This window comes from Salvelinus alpinus, chromosome 14 (assembly GCF_045679555.1).
Source record: "Salvelinus alpinus chromosome 14, SLU_Salpinus.1, whole genome shotgun sequence".
NCBI lineage: Eukaryota > Metazoa > Chordata > Actinopteri > Salmoniformes > Salmonidae > Salvelinus > Salvelinus alpinus.
In genome coordinates, this window is record NC_092099.1 from 23,743,124 (window position 1) to 23,770,476 (window position 27,353).

Below are 27,353 nucleotides of genomic sequence, written 5' to 3' on the forward strand. Positions count from 1 at the left end.
GCACCAAACACACAGAACCCGCTACTGACGCACCAAACACACAGAACCCGCTACTGACGCACCAAACACACAGAACCCGCTACTGACGCACCAAACACACAGAACCCGCTACTGACGCACCAAACACACAGAACCCGCTACTGACGCACCAAACACACAGAACCCGCTACTGACGCACCAAACACACAGAACCCGCTACTGACGCACCAAACACACAGAACCCGCTACTGACGCACCAAACACACAGAACCCGCTACTGACGCACCAAACACACAGAACCCGCTACTGACGCACCAAACACACAGAACCCGCTACTGACGCACCAAACACACAGAACCCGCTACTGACGCACCAAACACACAGAACCCGCTACTGACGCACCAAACACACAGAACCCGCTACTGACGCACCAAACACACAGAACCCGCTACTGACGCACCAGACACACAGAACCCGCTACTGACGCACCAAACACACAGAACCCGCTACTGACGCACCAAACACACAGAACCCGCTACTGACGCACCAAACACACAGAACCCGCTACTGACGCACCAAACACACAGAACCCGCTACTGACGCACCAAACACACAGAACCCGCTACTGACGCACCAAACACACAGAACCCGCTACTGACGCACCAAACACACAGAACCCGCTACTGACGCACCAAACACACAGAACCCGCTACTGACGCACCAAACACACAGAACCCGCTACTGACGCACCAAACACACAGAACCCGCTACTGACGCACCAAACACACAGAACCCGCTACTGACGCACCAAACACACAGAACCCGCTACTGACGCACCAAACACACAGAACCCGCTACTGACGCACCAAACACACAGAACCCGCTACTGACGCACCAAACACACAGAACCCGCTACTGACGCACCAAACACACAGAACCCGCTACTGACGCACCAAACACACAGAACCCGCTACTGACGCACCAAACACACAGAACCCGCTACTGACGCACCAAACACACAGAACCCGCTACTCACGCACCAAACACACAGAACCCGCTACTCACGCACCAAACACACAGAACCCGCTACTCACGCACCAAACACACAGAACCCGCTACTCACGCACCAAACACACAGAACCCGCTACTCACGTACCCAGTTAAAAAACATACTTGGGAGCACTGATACTACTAACTTAAAAAGTTACGAGCACCACATTACATTTAGCAGCACCAGAAAAAAATATATATTTTGAATTGATTGAGATTGGGCATATATGAATCTTACTTATTTTGAAGCACATCATCTGAGCATATATTCTTTTTAGTTTCTTTGCCACCAAATGTTTGCATAATGGTAAAGTTACCAGGTTGTTAGAGCGATATGGGCAAAAAATCTAATTGGGATTTTTCAACCAAATATTGTGATTTAACTTAACTTTAAAATTTAAGCATTGTAGATCAAAACACTCGAGTCAACTGTTGGAATCATAGAATAATAATTATATTTCTATGATTGGTGTTGTTTGACATGACGACAAATGATAAGCCAGGTAAGAGTTATGGCATGGTAGGAACCAAAGTGCTGGTCAGTGTTTCCTAGGGGACCGTAATAGAATTTGAATAGATGCATAGATGTTACATTTAGACAAATATTTTAGAGTAATCTATCTGATTCAGAACATGCCCGTTGCATAAACAACATGCCAGTGTTTCTGCTGCGGTCATTTATATGCGGCGCTGCACCACGACAAAATTATAGTTGCCATAACAAAAAATATGTTTTACATGAAGAAGAAAATTATGCTAAGGCTCACTTTGAAGATGCTAGAACAGTCCACATTTACTTTTCCTCTACAAACCAAACAAGTAATGAATTGAAAATTCTGACTACCCCATAGTAGAATAATTATTCTATTTACCTAGTCGGCTTGTTGTGTGTCCTATGCGAGATAAATATTCCTCTCGAGGTGCATTCAAGTTACGAGTGCCATAGCGAGGGGAAACATGCATTCTGACAAGCAGTCAATGCACAACAAGTCTTGCAATCGCGGGGAAAACAGAGTTTTGATCCCAGCTTTCGATTCCTACTTTATTGAATTATGTGTGAACTGCATCTTTTTAAACCTGGGGTTTTTAGAAGTGTTACCGCTCTGCAATTTGCTGTGAGTGTGGGTAACTGTAACACGGATCAATTGTAGGGTAACTTGGGGTAAAACGCCACCATACCTCAATCAGTTTTTTTGAGTGACTTACATTTTTTTGATGAGACAGATATATATTTTAGTTGATCAAGCGTAGTGGTAACCAGGGAACGTGTTGGGGGGGAATTATGGTATGAAGTTGTTTCTGTGAGAAGTACAGGCAGTGTTAACCCGGGTGGTGGTTTATCCCAAGTTACCCAAACAGGTAGACCTACATTATTTTCAGTTTTTTGGGGGGACATAAAATTCATCAATAGGATGCTAACTAGTTAAAAGATCACATTTGGGATCTAGCTAATAATTATCCCAAAGGGGTAACTGCAGATAGGCAACCCCATGCTTCAGCCTATTTATTTATAGCCACTGTGCTGCATCAGTTGGTCTACAAGTGATAATGCTTATTGCTAATAGCATACCTAATAATATGGACCATGTCCAATATGTTAAAATAATTGTAACAAATCATTTGAGAAATATGGTGTCAGCATAATTGTATTTTGGAATATAATGTCCTTTTTAAAATGCCACCACAACTGAGCTTCTCAGTCCTTCTAAGTACTTCAGCCCATCTTGTTTGAGCAGTGTTGAGAAGTACAAATATTGTTAAGCATAAAAAATATTAAAAAAAGGGATATTTATCTTTTGCGCAGTGCTCCCAAAATAGAACTTGGTTGCGTTGAACTTTAGAACCCTGAAACCACCGAACACACAAGATCCCACTGCTAACGCGACACAAACACAGATCCCACTGCTAACGAGACACAAACACAGATCCCACTGCTGACGCGACACAAACACACAGATCCCACTGCTGACGCGACACAAACACACAGATCCCACTGCTGACGCGACACAAACACACAGATCCCACTGCTGACGGGGTACAAACACACAGATCCCACTGCTGACGGGGTACAAACACACAGATCCCACTGCTGACGCGACACAAACACACAGATCCCACTGCTGACGCGACACAAACACACAGATCCCACTGCTGACGCGACACAAACACACAGATCCCACTGCTGACGCGACACAAACACACAGATCCCACTGCTGACGCGACACAAACACACAGATCCCACTGCTGACGCGACACAAACACACAGATCCCACTGCTGACGCGACACAAACACACAGATCCCACTGCTGACGCGACACAAACACACAGATCCCACTGCTGACGCGACACAAACACACAGATCCCACTGCTAATTAGTGAGATGTTTGGAAATGAAAAATCCAGAGTGTTCAATTCTTACAATATGTACAGCAAATTATAATTATTCTGGTCCTGATGCTCAGGAGTAATCCAACTTGAATGAAAAACATATCAACTACTTGCAAAAAAACTACATTTTAAGATTGCATTATTTTTTTGTTTGTTGCTAACTCCTTTTTCAATATTTTCCCCTCCATCTTCCCCCTTCCCCCTCCTTCCAGATGGCAGAGCTCTGGTCCACAGTATGCAAGTGAACTTCATCCATGAGCTGGTGCAGTCACGCCTGTTTGCAGACGAGAAACCACTGCAGGATATGTACAGCTGCCTGCGTATCCTTTCACTGTGTGTGTACTGTTTCTGTGCAGACAGTGAGCTCAGGGCCATGTCTGGCTTGAGCTGCTGCAGTGAATGTAATTGTGTCTGTGGGTGTTCACATACAATATTGACCAACAGTGACCATGTGTACAGCAGGCCAAGGGACCAACAGCATTTCAATGACTGCCAAAGCCAACAGTCACACTGCCTTTCGGTTTATCAGTTTGTTTCCATGAACCAAGCAGAAATATTTAAAACATTTCAAATAGTATTTAGTGGGAAATGAGTAATGCTACATGTATTTATAATACTGTTATGCTCAATAGAACGCCAATAATTAGATATGGCCAAGGATTTGTTTCTGTCATTTTTTGTATGAACCTCATCGTGACTTCATAGCAAGTATAACTGCCAGGCGCAGTCTGGTTTCATGGCTGAAGTCTGTCACCACACGCACACAGCCTGGGTGTGTGAGTATCACGTGTGCCTGCATTTCTTTATCTGTGTGTATTGTGAGTAAGTGTGTATGCCATCTTCCTGGACCATCCCTTCCTTAACCCTGTCCCTTCTAGACTCATTCTGCCTGTCTCTTCAGCTGGAGGTGCTCCACTCCCAGACCCTCATGCTGGTCCGAGAGCGCTGGGGAGACCTGGTGCAGGTGGAGCGCTACATGCCTGCCAAGTGCCTCACACTGGCCGTCTGGAAGTAAGAAACACACACACAACTACTCACTAAGAAGTTACACATTAACAGGCCTGATTGATTGGTTTGTTGAATGCATATACTTTTGTCATTCATCACAGAGAATTTGGTCCATCATTTGACCTCTTTCTTTGTCTCTTTCTCTCTCCCTCTCTCTCCCCCTCTCCAGCCAACAGGTCCTGGGAAGGAAGACGGGCACTGCGTCGGTCCACAAAGTCACCATCAAGATTGACGAATCAGACTGCTCCAAGCCTCTGCAGATCTCCCATGATCCTCCGCTCCCTGCCTGCGACTCTAGACTGATGGAGAGAGCCATGAAGGTGAGCTGACGTCAAGTTCCTCACAGATATGGTGCAGTACAATTTTTGTTGTTGTGATGTTGTTATTTCCGCCCCCTCCTGTAGATTGACCACTTGTCAGTGGAGAAGCTTTTGATTGACAGCGTGCACGCCCGCTCCCATCAGAAGCTGCAAGAGCTGAAAGCCATCTTGAAGAGCAGCAACCCCAGCGACAGCTGTGAGTCTGTCCTCTCTGACTTAGCTAGACACTGAATAATCCAACCACACTGACCCAGAATGAAATGAACAATGTTGCGGAGAGAAACAACCATGTTGTCAGTGTGTGATGTTATTGTCCCTGCCTGTGTTTCAGCGTTCATAGAGACAGCTCTGCCCACCCTGGTCATTCCAATCCTGGAGCCCTGTGGACGCTCCGAGTGCCTGCACATCTTTGTAGACCTGCACTCAGGGATGTTCCAGCCCATGCTGTATGGAATTGGTAAGCAGGGAGGTTCACATACACACTCATGCATACACACATACACCACATCGGTAAGCTGGGACACACACGTACACTGTACTCACTTCCACTGTGTCTTTCTGTCTCCAGATCAGTCCATATTGGACGACATCGAGAAGACCATCAACGACGACATGAAGCGCATCATATCCTGGCTGCAGCAGCTCAAGTAAATCCACTTCCTGTCTCTCTGTGACAACTGCCTGTCATGTGTCACATCACGACTCCTCAGAAGGCCTTCATACCTCCATATCCACACTAGCACACTTTAGTATGCAAAGTGCTTCACCCTAGTACCTTAGTAGTGTATACTGAACAAAAATATAAATGCAACATGTAAAGTGTTGGTTTCATGAGCTTAAGTAAAAGATCCCAGAAATGTTCCATATGCACAAAAAGTGTGTTTCTCTACAATGTTGTGCAATAATTTGATTACATCCCTGTTAGCGAGCATTTCTCCTTTACCAAGATAATCCATTAACCTGACCGGTGTGGCATATCATGAAGCTGATAAAACGGCATGATCATTACACAGGTGCACCTTGTGCTGGGGACAATAAAAGGTCACTCTAAAATGTGCAGTTTTGTCACACAACACAATGCCACAGATGTCTCAAGTTGAGGGAGCGTGTATTTGGCATGCTGATTGCAGGAATGTCCACCAGAGCTGTTGCCAGAGAATTTAATGTTAAGTTCCCTACCATAAGCTGCCCCCAATGTTGTTTTAGAGTATTTGGCAGTACGTCCAACTGGCCTCACAACTGCAGACCACGTGTAACCTCGCCAGCCCATGACAACGAACACCATTACTTTTTATCAATGGTAATTTCAATGCACAGAGATACCGTGACGAGATCCTGAGGCCCATTGTGGCGCCATTCATCCGCCGCCATCACCTCATTTTTCAGCATGATAATGCACAGCCGTATGCCGCAAGGATCTGTACATAATTCCTGGAATCTGAAATCGTCCCAGTTCATCCATGACCTGCATACACACCAGACATGTCACCCATTGAGCATGTTTGGGATGACAGCGTGTTCCAGTTGCGGCCAATATCCAGCAACTTCACACAGCCATTGGAATGTTGTCACACTCCTCTTCAAAGGCCACAATCAACAGCCTGATCAACTCTATGTATGAGGCAAATGGTGATCACACCAGATACTGACTGGTTTTCTGATCCACACCCCTACCTTTTTATTAAGGTATCTGTGACCAACAGATGCATACCTGTATTCCCAGTCATGTGAATTTGTTAAAATCTATGAAATTGTTGCGTTTATATTTATGCCCATATGGATATGAGAACAGATCTTGTGCCCTTCCATGGAAATGTGCTTCTATGCAGGGGAATCATTTCTGAAATGACTTAGGGTGTCTGTATAAATTCCATAGACCAGCACTCTACTGTGTGTGGTTGAGTCTGTCATTGTGTGATATGCATAGAAATGTAATTACTGGAACAGGGATTGAAGTCAATGTTCTGTGATTTTATTTCTATGATGTGATCTGGCCAGGATATGGCTTGTTTGTCAGTCAGGGAAAGAGTGTTAGTAGAGTGATAATGATGTCTCACTGATGTGTGAATGTAGGACTGTGAAATAGTTGCTCATTGGCAGAGTCGGGTCTCTTTGGAGAATGTCTAATTTCAGTTTACTTGTGTTTCTCTCTCTCACCCCTCTCCGTTTCTTTCCTCACCACTCTTCTTCCTTCCAGGTTTTGGTTAGGGGAGCAGAGGTGTAGACAGTCAGTGAAACACCTCCCCACTGTCTGCACAGACATACTACACCTCTCCAACTCCATCTCCCACCCTGCCGGCAGCCTATCAAAACACAGGCTCTTCATCCGGCTAACCCGCCTACCACAGTATTACATTGTAAGTGCCTCCCACCGTATCCCAATTATTTGTCCCAAAAAAACTGTTTGTTTATTGCAAACACAAGAAAATGTAGGAACAATATACAGTACCTTAACCATGCACAACTTTTCCACTCTTCCTCATTACTGTTTTCTCCCACCAATCTCTCTCCCTCCCCCTTCTTTCCCCTTCCCTCCCCCTTTCCTGTCTCTAGGTGGTGGAGATGCTTGACGTGCCTGGCTGTCCCACGGAGCTCCAGTACAAGTACTCCTTCCTTTCTGTGTCTCAGTTGGAGGGTGAGGAGGGACCTCCATGCGCCCAGCTCCTTCAGCACTTCAAACCCAACCTGGAGCAGCTCGTCCTGGACAATTGCGCCAGCCGTGGGGCCCGTCATGGCGCTAAGAGAAAAGTAGGAATGCATTGCAGAACTGCTTGTACGGGTTACAATCAGGGCTGTTGTGTGACCGTATTATCGCCACACCGGCGGTCACGAGTCATGAAGGCAGTCAAATTCCACGTGACCATTTAGTCACGGTAATTAGGCTTCTCCAAGCTCTGATGCTGCTGATGGTCATTAGTAGCCTACCAAACTTGCTAACTGCCTGGTACTCAGCACTCCATTGTCCCTCTAATCACTCTGACATCAATTTTAAAAAATCAAATCAAACATGTTGGGCAACATTTCAATACGCTATGGCAGTGGTTCCCAAACTTTTTATAATTCCGTACCTCTTCAAACATTCAACCTCCAGCTGCGTACCCCCTCTAGCACCAGGGTCAGCGCACTCTCAAATGTTGTTTTTTGCCATCAATGTAAGCCTGCTACACATAGACTATACAATTTATTAAACATAAGAATGAGTGAGTTTTTGTCACAACCCAGCCCATGGGAAGTGACAGAGCTCTTATAGCACCAGCCTGACCAGGGCACAAATAATAAAATAATAATCAATAATTTTGCTCTTTATTTAACCATCTTACATATATAACCTTATTTGTTCAGCGAAAAGGGTGAATAACGCACCACAGGTTAATGAGAAGGGTGTGCTTGAAAGGATGCACATAACTCTGCAATGTTGGGTTGTAATTGGAGAGTCTCAGTCTTAAATCATTTTCCACACAGTCTGTGCCTGTATTTAGTTTTCATGCTAGTGAGGGCCGAGAATCCACTCTCACATAGATACGTGGTTGCAAAGGGCATCAGTGTCTTAACAGCGTGATTTGCCAAGGCAGAATACTCTGAGCGCAGCCCAATCCAGATATCTGCCACTGGCTTCTGATTAAATTACATTTTCACAGAACCACTTTTTGCATTTTCGATGAGGCTCAATTGTTCAGATATCGGTAAGTGGACTGGAGGTAGGGCATGAAAGGGATAATAAATCCAGTTTGTGTCATCCGTTTCGGGAAATTACCTGCGTAAATGCTCACCCAACTCACTTCGCTATATCACATTTGACATTGTCTGTAAGCTTGAGTTCGTTCGCACACAAAAAATCATACAATGATTGAAAGACCTGTGTGTTGTCCTTGTTAATGCAGACAGAGAAGAGCTCCAACTTAATCATAGCCTCAATTTTGTCTCGCACATTGAATATAGTTGCGGAGAGTCCCTGTAATCCTAGATTCAGATCATTCAGGCGAGAAAAAACATCACCCAGATAGGCCAGTCGTGATCCAAGTGGTCAGACAAGTGAAAATGATGGTCAGTAAAGAACTTTAAGCTCGTCTCTCAATTCAAGAAAATGTGTCAATACTTTGCCCCTTGATAACCAGCGCACTTCTGTATGCTGTAAAAGCGTTACATGGTCACTGCCCATATCATTGCGTAGTGCAGAAAATACACGAGAGTTCAGGGGCCTTGCTTTAACAAAGTTAACCATTTTCACTGTAGTGTCCAAAATGTCTTTCAAGCTGTCAGGCATTCCCTTGGCAGCAAGAGCCTCTTGGTGGATGCTGTGGTTTACACAAGTTACCACTCCACTATGTCTCCCTGTCATGGCCTTTGCGCCATCAGTACAGATACCAACATGAGCAGCAGCTACGTTTGGCCACATACGGACCATTAGTGGAATTCTCGTGAGAGAGTAACGGTTAATGTGATTGGATGTTAATTTTTAGACTAGGCTACTTGTATTTGACATTGTGTTGTTATTTCGCTGAACAGTAGATGGTTTAATTTTATTTTTGGCAGTGAAACGAGGCTACTCAGGCGGGGGGGGGAAACTCACCAAAATGTATTGCCCCTTTGGAAAATATAAACGGACTGTTTGGATTTTAATTGTAAAAAATTTACACCTGATGGCAGGGGTACGCACATCCCAGTTTGGGAATACCTGGGCAATGCAATTGTGTGAGAGAACAGAGTGATTGCTTCTACTGAAAAGAGGAGGATCAACTTTCTATAGGCTAGGCCTACTCGATTTATTTTTCAACTTTCCTAATATTAAGCACATTGCTTATATTTTCAACAGGAGTATAGCCTACCTGTCTAGCATGAAGATAAACCATGTGGAAAAGTGTCCTCCATTTGATATTTAAGTGCATAGATGACATTAATTTTTTCCCGCTGCCCCTGTTTTGATACAGGTGCATGATAATGGTCCATTCTAAATCAAAACAAATTTCACACATTATTTAGTATATGTAAAGACAAGATTAAATCAAGAATAGTCTGATGGGTGACAATATTATTATATCATGACTTATATATCATCACTTCAAATTTTATTTGTCACATGCGCTGAATACAACAGTGAAATTCTTACTTATGAGCCCCTAACCAACAATGCAGTTTAAAAAAAATATGGATAAGAAATAAAAGTAACAAGTAATTTAAATAGCAGCAGTAAAATAATATCGAGACTATATACAGGTGGGTACCGGTACAGAGTCACTGTGTGGGGGCACCGGTTAGCTGAGGTAATATGTACATGTAGGTAGAGTTATTAAAGTGACTATGCATAGATGATAACAACAGAGAGTAGCAGCGGTGTAAAAGGGGGGGCAATGCAAATAGTCTGGGTAGCCATTTGATTAGGTGTTCAGGAGTCTTATGGTTTGGGGGTAGAAGCTGTTTAGAAGCCTCTTGGACCTAGACTTGGCGCTCCGGCACCGCTTGCTGTGCGGTAGCAGAGACAACAGTCTATTTATTTTATTTTATTTTATTTTTATTTTACCGTTATTTTACCAGGTAAGTTGACTGAGAACACGTTCTCATTTGCAGCAACGACCTGGGGAATAGTTACAGGGGAGAGGAGGGGGATGAATGAGCCAATTGTAAACTGGGGATTATTAGGTGACCATGATGGTTTGAGGGCCAGATTGGGAATTTAGCCAGGACACCGGGGTTAACACCCCTACTCTTACGATAAGTGCCATGGGATCTTTAATGACCTCAGAGTCAGGACACCCGTTTAACGTCCCATCCGAAAGACGGCACCCTACACAGGGCAGTGTCCCCAATCACTGCCCTGGGGCATTGGGATATTTTTTGACTAGGGTGGCTGTAGTCTTTGACAATTTTTAGGGCCTTCCTTTGGCACTGCCTGGTATAGTGGTTCTGGATGGCAGGAAGCTTGGCCCCAGTGATGTACTGGGCCGTTCGCATTACCCTCTGTAGTGCCTTGCGGTCGGAGGCCGAGCAGTTGCCATACCAGGCAGTGATGAAAACAGTCAGGATGCTCTCGATGGTGCAGCTGTAGAACCTTTTGAGGATCTGAGGACCCATGCCAAATCTTTTCAGTCTCTTGAGGGGGAATAGGTTTTGTCGTGCACTCATCACAGCTGTCTTGGTGTGGTTGGACCATGTTGGTGAATTGGACACCAAGGATCTTGAAGCTCTCAACCTGCTCCACTGCAGCCCCATCGATGAGAATGGGGGTGTACTCTGTCCTCTTTTTCATGTAGTCCACAATCATCTCCTTTGTTTTGATCACGTTGAGGGAGAGGTTGTTGTCCTGGCACCACACGGCCAGGTCTATGCTGTCTCGTCATTGTTGGTGATCAGGCCTACCACTGTTGTGTCATCGGCAAACTTAATGATGGTGTTGGAGTCATGCCTGGCTGTGCAGTCATGAGTGAACAGGGAGTACAGGAGGGGACTGAGCACGCACCCTTGAGGGGCCCCTGTGTTGAGGATCAGTGTGGCGGAGGTGTTGTTACCTACCCTAACCACCTGGGGGTGGCCTGTCAGGAAGTCCAGGATCCAGTTGCAGAGGGAGGTGTTTAGTTAGCTTATTGATGAGCTTTGAGGGCACCATGGTGTTGAACGCTGAGCTGTAGTCAATGAATAGCATTCTCACATAGGTGTTCCTTTTGTCCAGGTGGGAAAGGGCAGTGTGGAGTGCAATAGAGATTGCATCATCTGTGGATCTGTTGGGGTGGTATGCAATTTAGAGTGGGTCTAGGGTTTCTGGCAGAGTGTGATCACACAGTCTTCCAGAACAGCTGCTGCTCTCATGCATGTTTCAGTTTTATTTCCCCCGAAGCGAGCATAGAAGTAGTATAGCTCGTTTGGTACGCTCGTGTCACTGGGCAGCTCTCTGCTGTGCTTCCCTTTGTAGTCTGTAATGGTTTGCAAGCCCTGCCACATCCGACGAACGTCAGAGCCGGTGTAGTACGATTCGATCTTGGCTTCTGGTTGGGGTATGTACGTACGGTCACTGTGGGGACGACGCCATCGATGCACATATTGATGAAGCCAATGACGGATGTGGTGTACTCCTCACTGCCATCGGATACATTTTTTTGTTTATTTTTTATTTGGTCCTCTGGATGCACATTTAACATGCTGATAGAAATTAGGTAAAACGGATTTAAGTTTCCCTGCATTAAAGTCACAGGCCACTAGGGACTCCGGCTCTGGATGAGCGTTTTCCTATTTGCTTACGGCGGAATACAGCTCATTCAATGCTGTCTTAGTGCCAGCCTTTGACTGGTGGTATGCGAACAGCTACTAAAAATACAGATAAACTCTCTAGGTAGGTAGTGTGGTCTACAGTTTATCATGAGATACTCTACCTCAGGCGAGCAATAGCTCGAGACTTCCTTAGATATCGTGCACCAGCTCTTATTTACAATAATACATTGTCCGCCGCCCTTTGTCTTTCCAGGCGCCGCTGTTCTATCCTGCCTGTACAGCGTAATATAAGCCAGCTGTATGTTGATAGTGTCGTTTTTCAGCCACGTTTCCGTGAAGCATAAGATATTACAGTTTTGAATGTCCTGTTGGCAGTTTAATCTTCCGCATAGGTCATCTATTTTATTGTCCAAAGATTGCATATTTGCTAGCAGAATGGAAGGAAGTGAGGGTTTATTCGATCGCCTAAGAGTTCTCAGATGGCAGCATGCCCTCCGGCCCCTTTTTCTCCGCCACTTGTGAGTGATGCCCAGCATAAGAAACAATGTCCTTTTTTTTTGCTGACTTTTTCGAATCGTAGTCGTACACCTCATGTGGTCTGGCCTATATGTTTCAATAAGGTTTGTATCACAACTAAAGTGGCCAAATAACTTCTTATTTAATGTGTAAGCACATTAATCCGCTTTACAAGGGGCGTAGAGCCTAATTTGCATACATAAGCAGCGTATGAGTTTCAAGTTTGGGGAAGATCATTTTCACCATAAAAATGCACCTTTATAATAAAAGCATTGCATGCATTATCGCATTTGTGGTCACTTTTGATAATGTTTTTTTCCCACTAATGGAACATTCGCTCTTATAGCCTACTACCATGTGGGCATTGCTGTGCTTATAATGTGAAGAAATAAACTATTAGGCTATCAACATTTTAAGCAAAATTTTCTGATCTGTTGCGTCAGCCTCATTGCGTAAAAACGTTTTTTTTTTGGTGCTAATGGTTGTTTTAATTTGGGATCTATCGCAAACCACAACTGTCCCAGACGGTTTGGGATATTTAGTTTTCGCACAGAATAGAATAGGTCGGCTTTTGTACTATGGGGGATCGTAGATTGACTTAGGATAGTGGTTTTGCTGTTCGTTAGGCCTACTCATCTTGTTGGCTGACGAAAAGTAAATGTGGACAGTTCTTCTAATATCTTCCATATGCGCCTCTGAATTGGGTAAGAACGCGTGCAGTTGCGTCCCCAAAGTGTCTGTCTTCACTTGTAGCCTGTGAGAAAGACCAGATCACGTGATGGAGAACCATGTGAGTGAGATGAGAGGTGCTTCAGGGCGGGCAGCATTTAGGGAGAAGGGCTGGAAAAGGCATGGATTATTTTATAGTATGAAGAATACAATTGAACAAAGATTAATAAAATAGAAAGGATATTTTCTCCAAAAGATTTGAGGGAGTGCGCACATGCGGCTATTCTGTGTTGAGAGTTTGACAAAGAAATCGGTACTCCTATATGCTTACTTTAGAGTTTATGGAACTTTAGTTTTTCTACAAATGTTGGGCTATACGTTCAGATTTTTAATACATATTAAGGCTGCACGATGCAACTAATGATGATTTGAAAAAAGTCGCTTGAAGGGCATGAGCTCTGCTTAGTTTTTTTGCACAGGCTGTACACACTTCGTCAGTCTCTCATTCACAATTTGAGAAGCCCTTGATAATGCCTCGAATTTCCTGGCGGCATCCCGTGTGGCCATAACGCACCCTAATATTATATAAAATAACGCCATGGAATTCTAAGCAGATCTTGTCTGCTAAATGAACTGGTGTTGCCCACAGCGATATGACATTGCCAGATCAGGGCCTAACATACTGTAAGGACAAATCAGAGTATGCTTTTCTGTTCTTCTGAAATCGACTACATTTTCTTCATATCATGTTCCTTTAGACCTGTCTAAAATAAATCATGGCTATATTACATGGATTTATTAGATGTTTTAAAATTTAGGTGTTCCAAAGGTCTGCATCAGTGGCTTGTGTGGAAGCCAGGAGATGCTAAATGTGTTTGTTAATTAATGGTCAATTACCGTAAGACCGACAGTTATTTGCTTGACAATCACCGGCTGACAGAATTTTGTGACCGCCACAGTCCTAGTTGTAATGAAGTCAAATATTGATGATCTGAAACCATGTCCTAAAATGAGTAATTGAAGGAAGAATACTTACAATATACATATAAACCCTGATATTTTTCTGAATAATGAAATAAAGTGTTACAAATTAAATGTATTATTTATTGTCATTAGATGGTCGGTTATCTCACTGTATATCTCCTCTCTCTTCTCTGTCATCCAGTTGTCAGGAGACCAGGGGGCTCTGGAGCCCAAGAAGCCAAAGCGCTCAGGGGAGATGTCTGCCTTCAACAAGGAGCTGGCTCACCTAGTGGCCATGTGTGACACCAACATGCCCTTCATAGGCCTCAGAGTGGAGGTATGGATGGAGGGAGTACCCACTTTTATTCTCTTTATCTTAAAACTCATCCACACTCTTTACTTTTCCACCACTTCCCATTCTACTATTCATATATACACTCTCTTCATCATTCCTCTTCCTATCCATCCCTCTCTTCCTCCTTTCCTCTCGTCATCTATCCTTCCTCCTCTCTCTCCTCTCTGTCCAGCTGTCACACATGGAGATTCCTCACCTCTCCTCTTTTTCGTCGTCTCCTCATCCCTCGCTTTCTTCCCTCCATTCCTCCTCCATCTAACATGTCTCTCTCCTTTCTCTAGTTATCTCAGATGGAGATTCCTCACCAGGGTGTGCAGGTGGAGGGAGACGGCTGCAGTCACGCCATCCGCATCCTCAAGTAAGGCTCCACATCATGCAGTTTATGTTAGTGGCACTGTCTAATAATATGGAAGTCAATGGGAATGTTAAAGGGGCAGTGCAGTCAAACGTGATTTACTTGTTTTTTTTTGTGTGGATGTTTTCACACTGAGATCGAAATAACACTGAAATTGTGAAAATGATGTGCAAGAGCTTTAAAAAAATTAAAACGCCTGTAATTTCAGTCTGTTCAGGTGGGATGGAGTTTTTGGCCCACAGCATGACATCACAATCTGATCTGATTATTACCAATGACCAGTCATCTTTTATTTGCTTATGTATCCTCCTACTTTGAAGGGGTTAGCAGGATTTGCTTTAGAGTCTAGACCACACATGTCAAACTCATTCCACAGAGGGCTGAGTGTCTGTGGGTTTTCACTCCTCCCTTGTACTTCATTGATGAACTAAGGTCACTAATTAGTAAGGAACTCCCCTCACCTGGTTGTCTAGGGCTTAATTGAAAGGAAAAAAACAAAACCCTTAGACACCCCTGGTCTCGACGGCTCTATCCACCAAGTAGGGCTGTGTTTGTAATATATTAACATTTTATCAACATGCCCACCCGAACCGACTGAGCATTTCAATGGCAAAAGGAAGCTCAGGGGAAAAAATTATAAAAAATATATATATTTGGAGTGAAAATAAAATAAAATGATAAAAACGTAATGCTAAAGTCAGAGTGTCTTGTTGCGATTTCGGTTCTGCTGATTTGAACTGAAACGTTCTCGCAGCGCACTTAGACGCATACCTACAAAAAATATATATATACAGTGGGGAGAACAAGTATTTGATACACTGCCGATTTTGCAGTTTTCCTACTTACAAAGTATGTAGAGGCCTGTAATTTTTATCATAGGTACACTTCAACTGTGAGAGACGGAATCTAAAACAAAAATCCAGTAAATCACATTGTATGATTTTTAAGTAATTAATTTGCATTTTATTGCATGACATAAGTATTTGATACATCAGAAAAGCAGAACTTAATATTTGGTACAGAAACCTTTGTTTGCAATTACAGAGATCATATGTTTCCTGTAGTTCTTGACCAGGTTTGCACACACTGCAGCAGGGATTTTGGCCCACTCTCCCATACAGACCTTCTCCAGATCCTTCAGGTTTCGGGGCTGTCGCTGGGAAATACGGACTTTCAGCTCCCTCCAAAGATTTTCTATTGGGTTCAGGTCTGGAGACTGGCTAGGCCACTCCAGGACCTTGAGATGCTTCTTACGAAGCCACTCCTTAGTTGCCCTGGCTGTGTTTTTTGGGTCATTGTCATGCTGGAAGACCCAGCCACGACCCATCTTCAATGCTCTTACTGAGGGAAGGAGGTTGTTGGCCAAGATCTCGCGATACATGGCCCAATCCATCCTCCTCTCAATACGGTGCAGTCGTCCTGTCCCCTTTGCAGAAAAGCATCCCCAAAGAATGATGTTTCCACCTCCATGCTTCACGTTTGGGATGGTGTTCTTGGGGTTGTACTCATCCTTCTTCTTCCTCCAAACACGGCGAGTGGAGTTTAGACCAAAAAGCTCTATTTTTGTCTCATCAGACCACATGACCTTCTCCCATCCAGATGGTCATTGGCAAACTTCAGACGGGCCTGGACATGCGCTGGCTTGAGCAGGGGGACCTTGCGTGCGCTGCAGGATTTTAATCCATGACGGCGTAGTGTGTTACTAATGGTTTTCTTTGAGACTGTGGTCCCAGCTCTCTTCAGGTCATTGACCAGGTCCTGCCGTGTAGTTCTGGGCTGATCCCTCACCTTCCTCATGATCATTGATGCCCCACGAGGTGAGATCTTGCATGGAGCCCCAGACCGAGGGTGATTGACCGTCATCTTGAACTTCTTCCATTTTCTAATAATTGCACCAACAGTTGTTGCCTTCTCACCAAGCTGCTTGCCTATTGTCCTGTAGCCCATCCTAGCCTTGTGCAGGTCTACAATTGTATCCCTGATGTCCTTACACAGCTCTCTGGTCTTGGCCATTGTGGAGAGGTTGGAGTCTGTTTGATTGAGTGTGTGGACAGGTGTCTTTTATACAGGTAAAGAGTTCAAACAGGTGCAGTTAATACAGGTAATGAGTGGAGAACAGGAGGGCTTCTTAAAGAACAACTAACAGGTCTGTGAGAGCCGGAATTCTTACTGGTTGGTAGGTGATCAAATACTTATGTCATGCAATAAAATGCAAATGAATTACTTAAAAATCATACAATGTGATTTTCAGGATTTTTTTTGTAGATTCAGTCTCTCACAGTTGAAGTGTACCTATGATAAAAATTACAGACCTCTACATGCTTTGTAAGTAGGAAAATCGGCAGTGTATCAAATACTTGTTCTCCCCACTGTATATATCATTTCCCATCATTTCAGTGATAGATATGTACCTAACCCCTTGTGGTCCTGTTCCTCTCCCTAGGATCCCTCCCAGTAAGGGCGTAGGGGAGGAGACGAGGCAGGCACTGGAGCGCTCTCTGCTGGACTGCACCTTCCGTCTGCAGGGCCGGAACAACCGTACCTGGGTCGCGGAGCTGGTTCTGGCCAACTGCCCGCTCAACAGCACACACAGCAAGGAGCAAGGTACACACTAACACACATGAGCACATACAACAACACACACATAAATGCACATGTTGTCACACACACACACACACACACACACACACACACACACACACACATACTACCCAAACTGAGTCTAATGTGCCCGTATCTCTCCCTTTTCTCTGTGTGTGTGTCCAGCCTCTACGCGCCACGTGTACCTAACCTATGAGAACCCTCTGTCTGAGCCTGTGGGAGGGAGGAAGGTGGTGGAGATGTTCCTCAACGACTGGAGCGCCATCAGCCAGCTTTACCAGTGTGTCCTGGTGTTCTCACGATCACTACCAGAGATGCCGTCCTACCTGAGTCTGTTCAGTGAGATCCGGCTATATAACTACCGCAAACTGGTCCTGTGCTACGGCAGCACCAAGGGTAGCTCGGTGAGTAAAGTCTGAAATCTAACCTGCGTCTATTTCCTCTCTAAACATTCCTTTCCACCTAGGGAGTGTTTGATCCCTTGCAGGGGTTGACATTAACGGTTGCCCGATTGCCGGGGGCAGGTAAACTGAACAGTCGGACAGGTGGAATCTGCTTTGTGGCTTCCTGAACAGGCAGGTGACATTCTGTCCCAAAGACAACCTTTAAGTCACGTTGACGATAGTGTTTTAATTTGTTCATGTGCAAAAGTGACTCGCAACAAAAAAGAAACTTAGCCAAGTGATCACAGTTATTCTCCCTACATTCTCTTTTCCCTCCGTTACGTGTTGCTTTGAATCAATTTCGCAAAAATTATTTGACACCTTTCTGTTCATGAAGGAAGGCACAATTTTAAATGCCTGAGCAAGTCTGACCACATATCAGAAACCACTATGATGAACCATCATATGCGTTTAATGGATTGAGGGAAAATAGCAGGAATAGGCTTTTGTAGGCTACAGTCAAAGCTATGTCTTCCAATGGTGCGACTGCTGTTGGTATACAAAGATAATTCAACTTGAATAAACGCTTGAAGATAAGGACGACAACAGTGGTACTGATATCACTTCTTATTGAATCACACTGCTGCTGCTCTCATTTATTTGAATCTTACGCATTGTCTTTGTTGTGGGTGGCTGTTTACAAATGTATATGTATTTTAACCCCATAATGGTTGAATTGAAGAAGTTTAAGCTGCCTATCAATCATTGTTTTTGTGTTCAGGGCTGTGTTCATTAGAACCAAGCGGACGCGAACAGAGTTTCGGTCTGTATATGAAACGTTTTGCAACAGAATTGGAGTAATGAATACGCCCTCCCTAATGGACTGCCAACTACATATATTAAGCAGATTTTACACCTCTTTCAGTAGCGCGATTTGCGGGCCAAATTGTGCTTGCAGTCCTTCATTGAGAAAATTATCTCGCAACTCAAGTAGTCCTAAGTGTTTTTCAGTTTAGACAGAGAAGATAGGCCTAAACATTTGATTTAGTTGTCCATAGTGTAGCCATTGTGTTTACAGTTTCATTAATTTGCCATGAGAAAAAGGCTTGTGGAAAATGCTACTCCCTTGCCGCCTCATCATTAAAAGGGAGAGTTCGTCAAAAATAAAATGTCCTCTTTGTTATCCCCAGACATGGCTGGTTCCCCAAAAAGTACCTTTCATGCCCTTATGTTATTGTTTTGTGATTATTACTTTCTTTCATATGTATAACTAGCGATGTGACAAATGTAATAAAAAAATCTTAAGCTGACAAAAAAAGTAACTACTGTCGACCTGTGGTATTTTGGATCCAGTAATTGCGGAATAACTGCAAAATTACTGCAGTAAACAAAATGTTGGGACGCAGTATCTGCAGTGCGCTCTGACTGCAATCTTTTTTCCTAAGGGCAACATTTAAACAACAAAAAATTCATAGTTTAAACAATACCATTTTTATTTTTTACATATAATTCAGATATGGTCCTTCATATGACTGCTAAGGAGCGATGCAGTTCAATCTACCACAGAGGTACTTGACATTTTACCATTTGTCTGTCTAACAGACCGTTAGATTTTTTGGGGCGAGTGACCATGACCTTTGCGCAAGTAAAACATGACATGTACTTGCCTGATTTGCAAGTGCCTTTGAGAGCTTAGTGTCAATCCCTGCCTTGTATGTTTCCTTACTGTTTGTAAAAAGTACTATATAAATACATGTGATTGATTGAGACTCTCTCTGCCGCCTCTCGTTCCCCTGTAGGTGACCATCCAGTGGAACAGTAGCACCCAGAGGTTTCATCTCTCTCTAGGGACAGTAGGACCCAACTCGGGCTGTAGTAACTGTCACAACATTATACTGCATCAACTGCAGGAGATGTTCAACAAGACCCCTACTGTGGTCCAGCTACTACAGGTACTGCACGCGTACACACATACCTGGGCTTGAACCTAACTATACAGGGGCAGAACACGCACATACTCTTACATACACTGGAACCCTCCACCAAAGTGGCACAAATTAGATTACATTTATTTTGTATTCATTGTCTAACTTCCCTCCCCTCCCAAGGTGTTGTCGGACACCCAGGCCCCTCTGAATGCCATCAACAAGCTACCCACAGTGCCCATGCTGGGGCTAACGCAGCGCACCAACACAGCCTACCAGTGTTTCTCCATCCTGCCCCAGTCACCCACACACATCCGCTTGGCCTTCCGCAACATGTACTGCATCGACATCTACTGCCGCAGCCGCGGGGTGGTGGCCATACGAGACGGGGCCTACAGCCTCTTCGACAACACCAAGATCGTGGAGGGCTTTTACCCCGCCCCGGGACTCAAGGTACAAGGGAGGAGAGGGCTTGGGTGGGTTTGTGTGATTGTATCAGGAATTTGTAAGTGCCTAGATTCTGTTGTCTAGTGCCCCTCAAGGATTCTCTCTCTCTCTCTCTACCAGACGTTCCTCAACATGTTTGTTGACAGTAACCAGGATGCTCGGCGACGCTCCGTCAACGAAGACGACAACCCGCCCTCGCCCGTGGGGGGTGACATAATGGACACCCTCATGAGCCAATTTCAGGCCCAGCAGCAGCAGCAGACAATGAGAGGGGGTCCTGGGGGGGTGTACCCTCCCCTCACCTCCCCGCCCACCCCTTACCATCCCAACGTGGCACCCTCGCCATCCATGATGCCCACACAGTCCCCAGGTGAGAGGGATGTGTGTCCTGTGTGTTCCCTCTTTGTGCCACGTGTGCTTGGCAGCCCACTATGGAGCAGAGGAAAGAGACCAAATGCTATCTGGTCCTCTCCTCACCCATCATCCACCCGCTAAGTGATATCACTCTCTTTGTGTGTGTTCACCCTTCCACTGCTGTCATGCACATGCTGAATGGCAAACTGTGTGTGTGTGAAAGTTGTGTCCAGAAAGGAGAAAGCATGCACCCAGTCCTGCTCACCCATCTCAGCCCTAGAGCCGCTGCCCAGCTTCAGCCTGTGTTTGTGTGTGTGTGTGTGTGAATGGATGTATGTGACAGGGTTTCTGTTAGGAAAATGTGGCGCCAGACAACGTGACCAGGGAAGATTTTAATTTACCGGCCATAAAACATTTTCTTCTGGCTGCATTGGCCGTTAGGGCGGTCACCCACGGTGCTCAGAATGAGAGAAATCACATTTAGATTTAGGTAATTCATTTTAAAACAAACTAAATGTAATCTACGTAATCCCCAAAAGTAATTATTTATCCATCAACAATAACTAGTAATGCTGCATACTCCAGGAAAGGTTCAAATCTCACCTTTTTGGTAATTTTTTTAAATAAATTGCTGAGGTGTAATCACATTTGAGGAGACAACCTCAAGTACACAGTACGAATATTATGACAATATTAAATATTTTATGATTATCTTATAAAAAAAGCTATGAATAATGCTTGAAATTACTTATACTTTCTAAATATAGTATAATCAAATTGTAAAATTACTAGAATTCACTTTCCTTATAACTGCAAAATATGCATTTGTATGTTTAGTGTGCGTGTTTGCTTAAGGTCTCTCTTGAGTCAAACCTCTGCCCCCATCGCTGTGAACGTCTCACAGAGCTCTAGCTTGGCGTTTTCAACTCGTTAGGAACTCGCCTTTCATCTCAATAATCTTATCCGTCAATTAGTGTTTTTTTCTTTTTTATGGATTATTTTATATTAATTGCTATAAATTGATGTCTGAATGTATTATAGAGATGAAACCACTCTCTCCTGCTGTGCTACGATGTAATGATTGCAGGCATGTGCTTTGTAAGTGGCTGTTAACTCGAAATGACACAACGACAAGGTTACAGTTTAACAAAGTTTACTATACTGTATGAACACACTACAAGGTAGCCATTCCACTCAAGGCTAGGTCCATCAACAACCAAACTTCCCGCACAGGCGCACTCTTGACAGAGTGATAGCCCCGTAATAGCAGAAATATAGGGATACATAAAACATGAACTTAACAGCGGTGACGTAGGGTTCAGCCAGGAGTTGATGGATAGTCGGAAGAGCGAAAGAAATGGTAGGAGGGACATCCCAGTGGTTTCAGATTTAACATTCTATGTTACACAAATATACTACTGTTCCGTGGGAACCAGGGCTATCACTCAATGCAAGCCATTTCGATCTATGGTGTTCACAGATCAATTTATAAGCGAAAATGTCGGTCGGTATCGGTACCACGCCGGTCCCCTAAACAGGGGACTTTACATCTAAGAGTAAATTATTAACAGAACATGTAATGAAGCAGCCAATTAAACTTAATTTTCAAACATTTTCCAAAATGTAATTCGCGGGAACACCATTCTAAACAGTGCCCCTGGGAAAACAACATTCTAAACAGTGCCCCTGGGAAAACAACATTCTAAACAGTGCCCCTGGGAAAACAACATTCTAAACAGTCCCCCTGGGAAAACAACATTCTAAACAGTGCCCCTGGGAAAACAACATTCTAAACAGTGCCCCTGGGAAAACAACATTCTAAACAGTGCCCCTGGGAAAACAACATTCTAAACAGTGCCCCCTGGGAAAACAACATTCTAAACAGTGCCCCCTGGGAAAACAACATTCTAAACAGTGCCCCCTGGGAAAACAACATTCTAAACAGTGCCCCTGGGAAAACAACATTCTAAACAGTGCCCCTGGGAAAACTACATTCTAACAGTGCCCCCTGGGAAAACAACATTCTAACAGTGCCCCCTGGGAAAACAACATTCTAAACAGTGCCCCCTGGGAAAACAACATTCTAAACAGTGCCCCCTGGGAAAACAACATTCTAAACAGTGCCCCCTGGGAAAACAACATTCTAAACAGTGCCCCCTGGGAAAACAACATTCTAAACAGTGCCCCCTGGGAAAACAACATTCTAAACAGTGCCCCCTGGGAAAACAACATTCTAAACAGTGCCCCCTGGGAAAACAACATTCTAAACAGTGCCCCCTGGGAAAACAACATTCTAAACAGTGCCCCCTGGGAAAACAACATTCTAAACAGTGCCCCCTGGGAAAACAACATTCTAAACAGTGCACTTGATAGCGGTTCCATATGTGACTGAGATGAAAATCTTTTTTAGAAACTTAGAAAGAGGGGGGGATCTAAAGATGCAACAACTAGGATGGGTTGCTAATATGACTAGGATTTACCAAAATACATTTACCAAAGTTATATAATTACTCCTGTCTATACAGAAATAAATAAAATAATTCAAAATACTTCACCAGAAAGCATGACTTAGCCACAGAGGAATCAAGGATCATTAGTTCGTAGGCCTATGCCTATTGGGAAGCCCGCAATTTGGGCAGCGCACATAGCAGTAGGCCTAGTTGATTATTAACTTGCGTCTGTCAGTGAAAAGCATCTAAAATATGTATTGAGTAAATTATTGAGTATAATTTAAAATGTTGAGACAAGAAGGGGAGGGGTGTGTGGCCAAGATATAGCCTAGTCTCTCTCTCTCTCCCACTCAGCTGTCTCCCGACAATCTTGAGCATTCATTGTGTGAATTGTTTGCCCTTTGATTACATACAGTCCATTTGGAAAGTATTTAGACCCATTTCCCTTTTCCACATTTTGTTACATTAGTCTTGTTCAAAAATGTATTAAATACAATTTCCTCATCAATCTACACAATTCCCCATAATGACAAAGTGAACATTTTTGCAAATGAACAAATAAATAAAAAACAAGATACCTTTATTTATATAAATATTCAGACCCTTTACTATGAGACTGGAAATTGAGCTCAGGTGCATCCTGTTTCCATTGATCTTCCTTCAGATGTTTGTATAACTTGATTGGAGTCCACCTGTGGTAAATTCAATTGATTGGACATGATTTGGATAGGCACACACATGTCCCACAGTTGACAGTGCATGTCAGAGAAAAACCAAGCCATGAGGTCGAAGGAATTGTCCGTAGAGCTCCGAGACAGGATTGTGTCGAGTCACAGATCTGGGGAATTGTACCCAAAAATGTCTGCAGCATTGAAGGTCCCCAAGAACGCTGTGGCCTCCATCATTCTTAAATGGAATAAGTTTGGAACCACCAAGACTCGTCCTAGAGCTGGCCCGCCCGGCCAAACTGAGCAAACGGGGGAGAAGAGCCTTAATCAGGGAGGTGACTAAGGGAGGACCTCCGACTGAGGCAACGGTTCCCCTACCTATAGCACAACGACCCTAAACACACAGCCAAGACAATGGTCACTCTGACAGCTCCAGAGTACCTTTGTGGAGATGGGAGACCCTTCCAGAAGGACAACCATCTCTTCAGCACTCCACCAATCATGCCTTTATGGTAGGAGGAAGCCATTCCTCAGTGAAAGGCACATGACATCCCGCTTGGAGTTTCCACAAGGCACCTAAACAACGCGAAACAAGATTGAACTCTTTGGCCTGTATGTCAAGCGTCACGTCTGGCGGAAACCTGGCACCATTCCTACGGTGAAGCATGGTGGTGGCAGCATCATGCATTGGGGATGTTTTTTAGCCGCAGGGTCTGGGAGACTAGTCAGGATTGAGGGAAAGATGAACGGAACAAAATACAGAGAGATCCTTGATGAAAACCTGCTCCAGAGCGCTCAGGACCTCCAACCTAGGCAACTGTTCCCCTACCTACAGCACAACGACCCTAAACACACAACCAAGACAATGCAGGAGTGGCTTCAGGACAAGTCTCAGAATGTCCTTGAGTGGCCCGGCCAGAGTCCGGACATGATCCCGATCTAACATCTCTGGAGAGACCAGAAAATAGCTTTGCAGCGACGCTCCCCATCCAACCTGACAAAGCTTGAGAGGATCTGCAGTGAAGAATGGGAGAAACTCCCCAAATACAGGTGTGCAAAGCTTGTATCATCAAGTGTCGAGGTTGTAATCGCTGCCAAAGGTGCTTCAACAAAGTACTGAGTAAAGCTCTGAATACTTATGTAAATGTGATATTTATATTTTTTTAAATACATTTTGCAAAAATATCAAACTGTTTTTGCTTTGTTATTATGGGGTATTGTGTGTAGATTGATGAGGGGGGGAAAACAATTAAATCAATTTTAATCCCCGTCATTTGGTTACATTAATTTCTATTAATGCGTGTATTAAGTGGAGTGGAAACATTGTTTGTAGAGTTCACAACCTGCTACACTTGTGAGAAACAAGTTTTATTTCATCATCATTGATGAGATTTGTCATGAGATTTTGTACTTTTGTTTGGAATGCTTAATGTGTGCAATGAGCATGTCTGGTTTCTATGTTGGTGTAATGTTGAGGTAGCGCGCGCAACTGAGCACACAGTAGTACCTGGCCTACTACGCAGAAATGTAGGAGTGTTTTTACTTTTTACTTTTTTTTACATCCATTGCAAATGATAATATATTAACTATAGTTCCACACAGTAAGCTATTTGAAAAATCAGTACAACAATCTCCGGTGTGAAAGAGCAATGGCATAGTGCTGCATTGGCCTATAGGCTCTGAGTTCCATGTGCTCATTTCTTTAATCGCTAATGAATCACGGTGTATCAATGTGTCCATATGGCAGGGGATGGTGATCTCCCTTTAGTTTACTTTGAGATTTTTATCATTTAATTCAGATTTTTATGATTAACCACCTGACAATGATTTTGAGAAACAGAAACTTGTATTAAATTAAACAGTTCCATGAAAATGCGCATATGATAATCATAGATAGCAGGATGAATTTGTAAGCTTTACCGAACTTGAAACTCACGCGCCAGCTATGAAGTCTTTATAAAATAATTGCCATTCAGGTTGCAAACAATTAAGTAGGTTTTCAAAATTCATACTGCCTCCAGCTCATTTTGTGAAGTGGTGGGTGATGCTCTGATAGCATGTTGCCTGCACTTGAATGGTGAATGGGAGGCGCGCTTCAATTACCAGCTGAGAAATACAAAATAGTAGCTATTTTTAATCGCTCACCAAAACTGTTTTTAACACGCAATTGCATTTAGAATTGTTGCACAATAGAGGCCTCCCGGGTGGCGCAGTGGTCTAGAGCACTGCATCGCAGTGCTATGCTGCGCCACCAGAGTCTGGGTTCGCGCCCAGGCTCTGTCGCAGCCGGCCGCGACCGGGAGGTCCGTGGGGCGACGCACAATTGGCTTAGCGTCGTCCGGGCTAGGGAGGGTTTGGCCGGTAGGGATATCCTTGTCTCATCGCGCTCCAGCGACTCCTGTGGCGGGCCGGGCGCAGTGCACGCTAACCGAGGGGGGCGGGTGCACGGTGTTTCCTCCGACACATTGGTGCGGCTGGCTTCCGGGTTGGAGGCGCGCTGTGTTAAGAAGCAGTGCGGCTTGGTTGGGTTGTGCTTCGGAGGACGCATGACTTTCGACCTTCGTCTCTCCCGAGCCCGTACGGGAGTTGTAGCGATGAGACAAGATAGTAATTACTAGCGATTGGATACCACGAAAATTGGGGAGAAAAGGGGATAAAATTTATTAAAAAAAAAAAAAAAAAAAAAAAAGATTTGTTGCACAATGAATGGGTTTATTAAAGCACATGTTTTACTCCAGCAGCAACCAGCTGAGGAGCTGCAGGAGAAATCCCCCCTCAAAATAGGCTCTGTATGCTGTGCACATGTGATAGTTGTGTTGGATAAATAAGATACATGATGACTAACAAAAATACACAGTCCAAATTAATTCCACCAAATTATGCAAATGAACCTAAAGACCAGCAAGCATGACTGTCAAATGTATTTCCATCGATGAATAAAAAGCATTATTTTGTAATTGGTCATTTTGGCAGGCAACAGTTTTATTTATCGGCTTTACATTTTTTTGGGGGGGCCAAAAGCCGGCAATTGCCGGCTAACGGAAATCCTGGTATGCGAGTGTGTGTGTGTGTGTGAGCTGATCTTATTGGCCCGTGTCTGACGCGCCTTATTGGTCGGTGTGGTGTGTGTGTGTGCGCAGGGACCATCCATGCGTCGGGCTCCCCTAGCGGAGCATTGAGGGCTCCCTCTCCCTTTGGGCCCACCCCTTCTCCCTCCTCTCTTGGGATAGCTATGGGCCCAACCAGCTTTGCCAGCCCGCATGGTAAGTGGTGCAACGCACTGACCACAGGGACAGACCGCGCTGGGTTCGAGGATGGGACTGGGCTGGGGTAGAGGATAGTAAGGATGAGGCTGGACTGGGGTAGAGGAGGGGGCTGGGCTGTGGCAGGCTGAGCTGAATGGATGGGTCCTCCCTCCATGGAGTATAACTATAGCCAGACCCTGGTGCAGGTTGAGAAAACGTTGTCCCTGGGTAGGCTGAGGATGGGATTGGGCAGGGCTGTAGACCAACCTCCAGCACATGGACCGGGACTAGTTCCTGGGATGTTGCTCACCGGTCTCTCTGATAGCTCTGACACCTGTTTAGTCTGTTTTGAAGTGGTTGAGAACCCCAGGTTGACTGGGCAGTGGGTCACCGGTGGTGGTTTAACTGTGGAGAGTTTTATTGTAGAGTTAATGGGAGAGAGAAAGTTCTGTCAATCAGTGAGTGTTTGAGAGAGTA

At 44.4% G+C, this 27,353-nt stretch overlaps 1 protein-coding gene across 2 annotated transcripts in view; it reads left to right on the plus strand.

Moving 5' to 3' along the window:
- The window catches only part of LOC139539176 (mediator of RNA polymerase II transcription subunit 14-like), a 50,371-nt gene that overhangs the window by 5,054 nt on the left and 17,964 nt on the right, over nucleotides 1–27,353 (plus strand). Inside the window, exons 7-22 of one of the 2 annotated variants that reach the window (XM_071342051.1) lie at nucleotides 3,630–3,737; nucleotides 4,296–4,428; nucleotides 4,595–4,745; nucleotides 4,830–4,941; nucleotides 5,077–5,202; nucleotides 5,314–5,392; nucleotides 6,943–7,102; nucleotides 7,299–7,493; nucleotides 14,296–14,430; nucleotides 14,730–14,806; nucleotides 17,247–17,407; nucleotides 17,570–17,808; nucleotides 19,587–19,739; nucleotides 19,896–20,165; nucleotides 20,280–20,529; nucleotides 26,772–26,894. In XM_071342051.1, coding sequence (XP_071198152.1) covers nucleotides 3,630–3,737; nucleotides 4,296–4,428; nucleotides 4,595–4,745; nucleotides 4,830–4,941; nucleotides 5,077–5,202; nucleotides 5,314–5,392; nucleotides 6,943–7,102; nucleotides 7,299–7,493; nucleotides 14,296–14,430; nucleotides 14,730–14,806; nucleotides 17,247–17,407; nucleotides 17,570–17,808; nucleotides 19,587–19,739; nucleotides 19,896–20,165; nucleotides 20,280–20,529; nucleotides 26,772–26,894 — 2,472 coding nt within the window. The remainder of the gene's footprint in view (nucleotides 1–3,629; nucleotides 3,738–4,295; nucleotides 4,429–4,594; nucleotides 4,746–4,829; nucleotides 4,942–5,076; nucleotides 5,203–5,313; nucleotides 5,393–6,942; nucleotides 7,103–7,298; nucleotides 7,494–14,295; nucleotides 14,431–14,729; nucleotides 14,807–17,246; nucleotides 17,408–17,569; nucleotides 17,809–19,586; nucleotides 19,740–19,895; nucleotides 20,166–20,279; nucleotides 20,530–26,771; nucleotides 26,895–27,353) is intronic. The other variant, XM_071342053.1, reaches the window with a different exon arrangement.